Below are 10,651 nucleotides of genomic sequence, written 5' to 3' on the forward strand. Positions count from 1 at the left end.
ACAGGCAGTTCTGAGTGAACTTAAATTCCTGAGTGAGTTGGTTGAACATAACTTGGATTTATTGACACAGAAGTTTGAGAACAAATTCACATGGTATTTTCCATCTATAGATGAATTGGGATTCGCCTTTCGGGGAAAAAAAGGTAACGTAGATTTTTTTGGTCCAAAGATTGTAGGGTAAAGTATAAGCATATATGATTCAAATGGTTCGTAACTCATTCGAGGTAACCAAGGAGATTAGCTCATAAAAAACAAAACAAACTACCTTGAATATATTGAAAAAATAACATAAATCCTGAAATGCATAAATCATAAAGAGTTGACGTTCTCTCTTCCAAAACATGTGAGTGAAACCAAAGCAGGAACGTGAAGTATTGATTCAACAGACCCACAGCACGCCATTTCGACAACATCCATTTTTGAGGTAGTTTTGTTCTTGTTGGAGTAATCGAACATGTAAAAATCACTCATAGCAGTCACCTGCAAGATTCGGTAGCTTGCTGATTACAAAATCTCGACTCCAATATTTCCCAACACCATTATATAATCCTTCATTATCCAGATATTTTCACACACACCCCTGCCTGATCGAGTTCAGACTCGTGAAATATCCGGACCACCTTGTGTTGGCAACTGATCGTGCTTACCCCGAACCCATATGTGACCATACTAGGAAACTGGACACAACTTTCAAGCGTTGGAAGTGAGATGTACTCGCATGTGATTGGATTGCAGATGTAAAGATTGTCAATATGGCCAACATGGCGAAAGCAAAGGAAACCATCAACGGAACCTGATATCGTGTGACACTTGAATTCCGTGAGATCAAATCTTCTGACTGGAGTGTAGTTAAGCTGCTGGCATTCGACCACGAGTTCATCTTCGAATCTGAAGATCTTGATCATGTATGATCCCCCAAGATGTTGATCCACAAGGAGGCCAGCAGACGATTTAGAAAGATGGAGCTTGGAGAATTCGGGAGAGTCGAATAACTCGAGCCATGCATGGCAAAAGCATTTGAGGCGCACGATGAGAAGAATCGGAATTCTTGTAAGAATATTAGAGATGATTTCTAATGGTAGCTTTGTCAATGGCGAAGATTGCCTAATCATTGCTTTGGTGAATGCTTGAAGGTGCTGTCACCGTGATTTATATAAATATAATCTCCCTCCTTCAATATTTGGATTTTTTTCCCAATTTTCTGAACGTTTATTTCTATCGTTACGAGAGAACACGTTACAAAAATTATATTATATAAAGAAAAATTACACCAATATATGAAAATGAAATGAAATGAAAATTTATTTGAAGTACACTCATACACGAATCTCTTGGCAAATTTCGCTAGTAAATGACTTGTCGGTTATGGCATGAAAGATTCTTGTGAAGCTTCGTCAAGACTTTTGGTCCAAGATGGGGCTCATATTGTTTGGGAAAATTCCAGAGTACTATTATTTCTAATTTAGAATATTTATCTAAAATTTCAAGAATCTCCATTCAAAATCTTTAAATAGTTATTACGCATCGGGCATGCGTAATGTGCGTGTTAAAAAATATTTAATTAATTAGTCAAAAAATTTGTCCACCAATTCTTAATTCGAAAGACGGTTCTCTCAAACAGTTTTGGATTTATTTTATTATCTCGTAAGCGAGTTAAAAAAAAAGATTTATGTGAAATAAATTGTAAAATAATTTAAAATAAAGGTTATTTTTAATTTGAAACGAGGAAGTGGTCATACCTTGAATTACTCCACATTTCATAGATAAGACAAAGTAAGAGATGAGAAATAGCAAAAATCATACCTTGAACTACTTAACATTTCATAGATACGATCGAGGGAAGTTAATTGAAGTTACACAAGAAGACCAAAAAAAAAAAGTTACACAAGAAGACGAGAAATATTAAATTTGTGAGAGATCGTAGATGCTGAAAGGGTAGACCTCAGCTTTAAATTTGGATGCGAAGGCTTTATTTGCAATCACAACATTGACAGCTTCTGTTGGATGCAAGCCATCAAAAAACACATATTCACTCCTATTTTCACAGATGGATCCTCCTCTTTTGCACAGAACCCCATTCCCACCTTCACTTATCTTGCTTACTTCACAGCAAGCATTTTTTACATCCACAAAACCTGCATGAACAACAAACATCAATAAACAAACGCATGCATGTGTTATGATCAGATGTATAATGTATTACTACCTCTTGAAATAGGATGTCTTATGATATCCATAATAACTTTGTATGAATTGACAAAAACAAGGTTAGAACCAGGCATTTGTGGCCTGATGACATTGACCAAGTTCCTCAACTTGGCATTGAACATGTGAGCCGCTCGATTCAATGTCCGAATGCAGCCCTCTTGTGTCGGAACCCTGGCTTTAGCCATCGGACTACAACCGTTGGGATTTATTCCCATCAACACGAACTTGCTAGCACCCAAATTGTACAACCTCTGCATGTCATTTGAAAGTGAGGTTATAATTAGCTTAATAAGTAAGTCCTTTATCATGCATGGTTTTCTTTAATGTTTAAAATATCAAAATTGAAAATCCAACCGATCCAAGAACCGTGAACCATTTTCTTAGAGGCGCAAGGCGGGGACTACTCCATTCATCTCTTATCAGAATTCCCAACCACCTCCGTTCGCCTTGAGTGGTCCAAGGGTTCAAATTATCTCATGAATCCCCTCAAATTCGACAGAAAAAAGAGTATATATGTACCATGAGATGGTGGGCGAGGGCAGTGATCAAATTGGCAGTGAAAGCTTCGATGCTGGTGTTGCTGTTGGATAAGCCCATGAAGTAATTGAGCGAGTAATCATTTCCACCACTTCCAACCAAAAACAAGAACTGAGGAAGGATTGCTTTGCTTTTGTTCTCCAATTGAATCTCCAATTCTGGCAGTGTGTACTCCTCGAAGTTTCTTATTTGTTGATTCAAACTGATCACATTTCCCTGTGTGGTATTGGGTACAAAAATATTTACCTGATTCTCATCTGTTATAAATTATTGCTGCAAACCCTCAAACTAATTATATATTAAACCATATGGAAACAGTGCATGTGGAAATTATTCCATTGATATATACATTTGATGTAACCCAACTTCTTAAATTAAATTTGCCGAGTGGTGATCGACAAGTGGGCAGTAGCATCCCACAGCTTTTACATGATCACAATAAATTCAACCGATCGCAAAGGAACTCAAGAATTCAAACCTAAGCAGTAAATAACGACCGCTCTGATGCAGCAAATTAAGTTCGGGGAGCATCAAATTTTTTAAAAAAACTAAATGTCAGTCGTGGACCCATTGGCTTTTAGAAACCGATCGAAGTGACTAATCTTGTGGAGCCATGGAAAAGACGAGAAAGTCATAGAAATTAAATTTTGCTTGATTCAGTACATGTTAGTACACACATTACTTTTACCAAGGACTCAAAAGTAAAACTTTGCATGACAAAAGCATTAATAACATAGTTGAAAAGAAGTTCTTACAGCAAGTGCACCAGTGTCATCCAATATTCCAGAACCACCAGAAGCAAAGTTGACCCCATTTACAATCTTACTCCCATTAGTCGAAGGATCGGAGAATGGTGGAACGTAATATGGAAGGTTAAGTTTTTGTCCAAGCAAGTCTATCACATTTTTTCCATTGGTAAATCTACCAGAAGGGCCAAGAGGGAAGTCTACTCCATAAGGAAAGTAATTAACTTTGGCTATGGAATTTGGAAGGAAATTGTTGTTCCCATTATCAACAAGAGAGCTTCCAAACACAAACATGCCTTTGATTTTGGTGTTATCATTCTGTTGTATGGCTATGCATGGAAATATCAAAGGGAGGAGAAAGAAACAAAGCAGTGTGAAATTTCGAGGTCTTGTTTGGGACATTGAGCAAATGGAAGGGTGGGTGTTCTTCTTCTGTTTTGAAGAATTCAGGTTCGAATAGACAAGTATACGTAAAGCTTGGGTGTGTGAATTTTATATATAGAGAGAGAGATGAAAATTGGAAGAAAGAAATTCAACTTTTCTTTCATGACGAAGTAATACTTTTTTTGTGCTCCAAATAAGCAATTGGTCAAATATTTGGGGGTATGACTAAGTCAAAGCTTCAATTTGGACCCGTGTTGACATTTGACTTGTTCAAATTGTGTAAAAAAATAAATTAAAATATTTAAATTATATCTTTACAATATATATTATATTTTCCAACCTCGTTTAATGCTATTGCAGTGAGTAGTTTGGACAATTAATTACGAGGCAGTGAGTTGCAAATCCAGAGGGACGTGTGGCGTCAAGTGCTTCTCATGGTGTACGTACGATCCCCACCAGTAATTAGTGCGATCATTCGGGACAGATTTACATGTGTTTGGCCTTACAGAGTCTACCCCAAATTTAGTGGAATCCGAATCTTTTTAGTTATATATATATATTTTATAGTGTTTAAATAAATAAACCTAAATTTTGATTTAAAAAAAAAATGTTTAACGATAAGCCTCATGAGAAAAATTTATACTGATAATCTAAAAAATTCTAAAATCAAAAACAACAACAATAATAATACTATCAAATTTAAAAATGAAAAAAAATTCGATTAAATTGTAATTAATATATCTAATTCAAAAATTAGGTTTGATCACTTTAGAAATTCATTGATTGTTTTTACAAGATATCTGTAAATCAAATAAATCGAGTTTCTAAATAACATTTTCAGTAGTTCAGTGAAAATCAATAATATCTTATCATGGATATTATTTTCAGTAGTTCAGTGATTTTCTTAATAGACTTCAAACGCTTATATGCAAAACTTTTTATGCAAGGTACGTATTATACGGCAAAAACTTGTGTGAGACGGTCTCACGAGTCGTATTCGTGAGACGGATCTCTTATTTGGGTTATCCATGAAAAATATTATTTTCTATGCTAAGAGTATCACTTTTTATTATGCATATGGGTAGGGTTGACCCGTCTCACAGATTAAAATCCGTGAAACGGTCTCACATGAGACCCTTCAAAGATTCGAACATAACATTTGCAAAAATAAAAAATGAAAATGTGAATTAACCAACAACACTTAACCAAAGCTAACGTAAATGAATTATTCTATAGTATACATGAACTATTTTTTTTTAATTATGTGGTCAAATGTTTGTTCTAGCTTGGATCATCAACATATATGCCAACTTCAATGAAATGTTAGAGATTCATATGATCTAATGATATCAAAATAGAAGAAGAAACAGTATTCTCAGTGTAACATGGACTACTCCCAATAAGAAGAAAATATACAAGAATTTTGTGTTATTTCCAAAGTCACATTGGAGGCTATTTATAGATCTCAAAATTTAGTATGTAACTTCAGCATTGATGTGAAATAATGGTGTGAAAATTATGAATGATAATGATAGTCATTATTTGTAATGAAATTAAATTTTGTTTAATTTGGAAACAATTGAGGGTAAGGATAAATGTTTTGAATTTTATTGGTTTTATTTTATTTTATATATATAAAAAATCGGCTAAAGTTAGCAAATCTAAGTTTCAACTTTTTTATTTGCACTTTTATTATCTTCTTTAAATAAAATCTTATTTTGTAATATTTTCCAAAATTTGATTCAGGGACGGATCCAGAAATTAAAGTTGAGGTAGGCTTGAACTTTATATAATATGTTAATATATATATATATATATATATATATGATAAATTTATCATTTTTATGAGTTACTTGCATCAAACTCTCTTTGAAATATCGAAAATTTACGTTTATTCACTGTGAAAGTTAAATAGGTATTCTAGATATTAACTTTTACGAGTTATTTGCACCGTGGTATCTTTTAAAAAAATTAAACTGTGCTTAAATCTCTATATATATTTACCAAAAAAAATTAGAATTAGCTCGAATCTCTATAACTCCATGTAAAAAAAAATATTGGACTGGGCTACAGCCTAGGACGGGCCAAGCATAGGTCCGTCCTTGATTTGATTAATTCGGATACAAACCAAAATAAATTTTAATTCGATTCGTTTGATTTGATTTTAGTATGAATTAAATCGATTTTGTCTATGTTTTCGTTTAAGTAAAAACTTGTGTGAGACAGTCTCACGAGTCGTATTTTGTGAGACATATATCTTATTTGGGTCATCCATAAAAAATATTTTTTTTTATGCTAAGACTATTACTTTTTATTGTAAATATCGATAGAGTTTACCGATCTCACAATAAAAATTCGTGAGACCATCTCACAAAAAATTTAGTAGTATGGTTTAACTGAAGATTTTTCATCCTTAATTCTGGTAAATTTACTATTTTTACTTTTATCAATTTTTTTCTTTTCAAACTTTTTTTGACAAATATTATAGTTTTGAGCAAAATTTACAAGAATATGTCAGAACAATTTTCGTACGATTCTTCACTCGGGGTGCTAAACTATGTAGTCACTGAGGTGCAAGATCCTACATTTCAGGATTCCACGCTTCTGGATTTTTCAAAACTAATTACACAACTCACAAACTACATGTCCAGAGCCGTTTCAGGTTAGTCTAATTAGATCCCTCGTTTTTTGCTGTTTCTTGGTTGTTATGGATTTGATCAGTTGTTGGTTGAGATTATACTTCTTGAATTTGGAACCTTTGTCAATCACTGTTTTTTTGTCATACCCATTTTGAGAAAAGTAGTATTGCTAGTTTTTTTCCAAATGGGGATGAATGAAACTGAAAATTTTGGTGTTTGCGGAGGGAATCGAGATCAATACTTTCTTGTTTGTCATTAATTGAAAATAGGGTTCTTGATTCTCAAGAATTGTGTTTGAGACTGAACTTTATGACTTTCCTGTGTTTGAATCTCTTATTTAAGGTCTAGGGTTCGAGATTAATGATTTCATTGTTGAGTGTTGTATCAAGCTAATCTTTGAATCACTCTTTTCGTGGGAAAATGTGTGTGTGTTGGGTGGGGGGGGGGGGGGGGGGGGGTGTGTTATTGGTTCAGTGATCTTCAAATCGCATTAGAAATCGACAATGTGAAAATTAGAATGATGCATGGGTTTGATTAAGAAATTTGTGTTATTTTGTCTTGAAATAGTAATAATTTATTCTCGAGTGTCTATCTAACCTTGTATATGGTTGAAAGCTGGTGCCATCTCCTCGGGGTTGACAGTTGATCTTCATGGCTGACAAGTAACTTACAATAGCTGTTTTCCTAGTAGCTCGATGTTGAAAAGGACCTGTGTTCTTTTCTTATATGATTGCCTTGTAGCATCGAAGGACATCATATTTTGATCAACATGAGTCTGGCATGTCTTGTATGCAACGGCAGTAAAAAGCCCATCCCATTCGTTCAGAAGCTACTCTGTTTCAAGTGCAGACAATGAAGGAACATGTTATGTTATTGCCAATTGCTTGACCAGGAAGACATCACTTCCACACCCTAGAGCTAATCCAAATGTCACATCATCTAAGGTGATGCCCCAACCTTCCATTCCAAGTAGTTCTGAGGTCGCAGGTGCTCCAAGACTTGTCAGAAGCCGTGCCGTAAGAAGGGACCTTGTTAGAGATTGGAATTTTGATGCGGCAGTTCTGGGGTGTTAGTCCACCAATCGAGCGTAGAAAACGTTCAAAACGAAGACCATGCGAGCTTATGAGCTCCGAGGACTTAGCAGAGCTCCAAGTTTCGTAGAAATTGTCTTGTTGGAGACTGAAATTTTGATGCAGCAGTTCTGGGGTGTTAGTCCACCAATCGAGTGTAGAAAACTTTCAAAATGAAGCCCATGGCGAGCTTCTGAGCTCCGGGGACTTATCAGGGCTCTAAGTTTCGTAGAAATTGTTTATATTCCCTGTTTAGTGTAAGCGTCGGACATATACCAAGTATTGTGATAACATCAAGAAATTAAACTTGAATAGATTTCTTCCCACTTTAGTTATCAATTTATGGCATTTGATGTCTTGATCGTTCATGGTTGCCCATGAAAATCTTCCAGTGATTTTATTTCATACATAGACACATATTATGAAAACTTCGGAGAGTCAAACTATAATTTCAATGTGCCTAAAAACTCCACCCCTCTTTTTGATTCTCTCTACCCTCTCCATTTTCTCACTCGCCTTCTTCTACTGGAACTCCAGCAATAACTCAGAACCTCCACTGAATTACCAAATTACCCTGTCCTCCAAACAGGAATCCATCAACGTCTACATTTTCTCCAGATCCCTCAACTATGGCCTCTTAGAAAAATACCGAGCTTTGAACTCCGATTCAAGGATTGGAAGCGAAGTAGACAACGAAATAAGAAAGACCCTTTTGCCTAAATATTTCGAAAAACACGTTCCTTATACTGAAAACACAATAATTAAACAGTACAGCACGGAGTACTGGATCTTGGGAGATTTATTGGCGCCGAAGAGGTTAAAAGAAAGTTTTTCGGGAGAAGGGTTTTCGATTACAGGGAGGCTGATGTGATCTTCGTTCCATTTTTCGCAGCTTTAAGTGCTGAATTGCAGCTGTTGATTAATAAAGGTGTGTTTAGAAACAGGGTTGAGGAGAATGAGGATTATAAGAGGCAAAGAATGGTGATTGATACGGTTCAGAGGCTTGGCAGAAGTCTGGTGGCAGAGATCATGTCTTTGTTATCACCGGTAAATACCAAAGTGTTATTGTATATATGTTATTAATGTCTCCATTTCGTTTAATTTCCATCCTGCTGCTGCTTGAAAAGCTCGATAGCAATGATGGATTCCATTGGAGTTTATTGAAGCAATAAATTAGGTGTATCAAGATAATCGGACGAGGATTAGAACCATAGCCTTCGTTCGATGTGGTTTGCGAACATAAATACAAAGCTAGAATGAGCATAGATCGAGCTTGCATGCGCCACACGCGCATAGAAATGGTATATGAATAAAAAAGTTTACTTTTAGCAATTTTGGCATGGGTGCCAAGTTGGACATATAGCAACAAATAGCAAGATGGATAAAAACCGAGGTTGGATTCTTATTCTGACCTGTTGTATTCTTATGTGGATTGGTGGTTGTTTGATTTTTATTTTATCTTGTCCTTCAACTGGATTGTGATTATCGGTCGCATTTCCAACAAGAACTCATCTGACTTGATGATACATCACACCCCAGTTTCAGTGCTGAAAGATGTCATTTTGCACTTCCGAGGCCGCACATTTTGGAAAACCAGAAAAGGCACTCTTCTTTACTTCAAAATAGCCAAGCATAGGCATCGGGTTAGTAATGTCCTCTTTGCTAGGAACTTGAAAATGTTGCTTCATGACTTACTGACTAAATTTTTTTTTTAACATTTCCGAATATATGTTAACTTGTCTGTAAATGGTATGCACTGCTGAGCTACCGACTACGACGTCATTCTTCACATATCTGTCTGAAGAACATTTGTTTCTTTGCTCTTTTTAATCCCATATTTGTCTCTACAGCTATTGCTTTTTCTGACATTCGTTCTTTATATGCTGATCAATTAATCACATTACAATCATTGCCATCGACTTATGCTCGTCCAAAACTTCTATCAACTTATTTTTGCTATATGTAGGGTGGACTTGTTCGACAGAAATTATGGGATTTACTGATCAATGAACCTGGAGTCATTATAGAAGAAGGCTTCCCCAGTGCCACCTGGAAGGAGCCGTCAATAAAGGGAATGAGGACATCAGAATTCTGTTTGCACCCAGCTAGAGACACGCCTACGTCACGTAGGCTTTTTGATGCCATCCAGAGTCTCTGTATACCAGTTGTTGTTAGTGACAACATAGAACTCCCATTCGAAGGAATGGTGGATTATTCTGAATTTTCAGTTTTCGTAGCAGTTGGTGATGCTTTGATACAACTGAGATTGCTGTTGAAAATTCTACGGCTCAGAAATTGATTACTGATGGAGGTTCTCGACTGCACATTCCTCTTGGTACTAAGAAGGACTATATTGTGACCGAATATGAGGATGAATTGTCCAGCATCATAGCTTGTGCTCTGACATTTTTGAAGGATCGAGCTATCGTATCGGAGGATCCAACAGTGGATGCTCGGAAAGAGAGAGGAATGGATGCTAAGTCGAGCGGGAGTTCTCAGAGCATGACTCGAACATTCTCTTTGGGTGGGCAGACAATTTATGATTTTATTTTATTCTTATTCGATGGATCTGAATTAAATTTTGCTTAACTGTCCTTTGAGTGTCATGCATCTCACTAATCACCCAACAATTAGGGATCTAATCGAGCCGAGCCGAGCCGAGCCGAACTCTTGAATGTTTGAGTTTGGTTCGTTTTTAATCGAGCCGAGTTCGAGCTTTATTTAACGAATATATGCATGGCTCACGAGCTTATTCAAGCATTTATCGAGCTTAAACGAACTTAATAAATATTAATTATATATTATTCTTATTAAAACTTGTAAATTTATTATAATAAATAAATTTAATAGATTTTTCTATATATTTCATAAATAATATACAAAATCAATAAATCAAATATCAAAATTATTATTTTTTCATCTAAAAGATTACTAATGAAATTACCAACGAACATGTTCACGAGCTAACGAGTCGAATACTGTAAAACTTGAGTTTGGTTTGTTTATCTTAACGAGCTTCATTAAACGAGCTTTTATCGAATCGAGCTTCGAATAGCTCACAAACGGT

The 10,651-nt window shown here is 35.6% G+C and overlaps 2 protein-coding genes and 2 pseudogenes across 2 annotated transcripts; 2 read left to right on the forward strand and 2 right to left on the reverse strand.

Annotated features, from left to right (window-relative positions):
• Positions 1-309: 309 nt before the first annotated feature.
• LOC140828677 (putative F-box protein At1g47790) lies at positions 310-1,112 on the reverse strand. Its single transcript, XM_073191602.1, has 2 exons — positions 579-1,112; positions 310-480 (listed from the first exon to the last, which is right to left on the reverse strand). Exons 1-2 carry the CDS (start codon positions 1,110-1,112, stop codon positions 310-312), a joined length of 705 nt encoding a protein of 234 aa, XP_073047703.1.
• A 680-nt stretch (positions 1,113-1,792) lies between these two features.
• On the reverse strand, positions 1,793-4,004 carry LOC140825655 (GDSL esterase/lipase At1g29670-like). The gene is made up of 4 exons (XM_073187551.1): positions 3,501-4,004; positions 2,728-2,961; positions 2,207-2,459; positions 1,793-2,135 (listed from the first exon to the last, which is right to left on the reverse strand). The coding sequence occupies exons 1-4, from the start codon at positions 3,891-3,893 to the stop codon at positions 1,903-1,905; spliced, it is 1,113 nt and encodes a 370-aa protein (XP_073043652.1). The 5' UTR covers positions 3,894-4,004; the 3' UTR covers positions 1,793-1,902.
• A 2,372-nt stretch (positions 4,005-6,376) lies between these two features.
• On the forward strand, positions 6,377-7,910 carry LOC140825657 (uncharacterized; annotated as a pseudogene).
• A 95-nt stretch (positions 7,911-8,005) lies between these two features.
• On the forward strand, positions 8,006-10,344 carry LOC140825656 (probable arabinosyltransferase ARAD1; annotated as a pseudogene).
• The last annotated feature ends 307 nt before the right edge of the window (positions 10,345-10,651 follow it).

The sequence above is a fragment of the Primulina eburnea genome, chromosome 3, assembly GCF_022965805.1.
Source record: "Primulina eburnea isolate SZY01 chromosome 3, ASM2296580v1, whole genome shotgun sequence".
Taxonomy (NCBI): Eukaryota; Viridiplantae; Streptophyta; class Magnoliopsida; order Lamiales; family Gesneriaceae; genus Primulina; species Primulina eburnea.

Excerpts from the sequence above, each read along its gene's own strand:
- LOC140825655 (XM_073187551.1), bottom strand. The coding sequence starts at position 3,893 with ATGTCCCAAACAAGACCTCGAAATTTCACACTGCTTTGTTTCTTTCTC. Across the intron at positions 2,460-2,727 it reads CCCTCGCCCACCATCTCATG|AGGTTGTACAATTTGGGTGC; the intron begins GTACATATATAC and ends AATGACATGCAG. Across the intron at positions 2,136-2,206 it reads AAGACATCCTATTTCAAGAG|GTTTTGTGGATGTAAAAAAT; the intron begins GTAGTAATACAT and ends TTGTTCATGCAG.
- LOC140828677 (XM_073191602.1), bottom strand. The coding sequence starts at position 1,112 with ATGATTAGGCAATCTTCGCCATTGACAAAGCTACCATTAGAAATCATC. Across the intron at positions 481-578 it reads CTGAACTCGATCAGGCAGGG|GTGACTGCTATGAGTGATTT; the intron begins GTGTGTGTGAAA and ends CGAATCTTGCAG.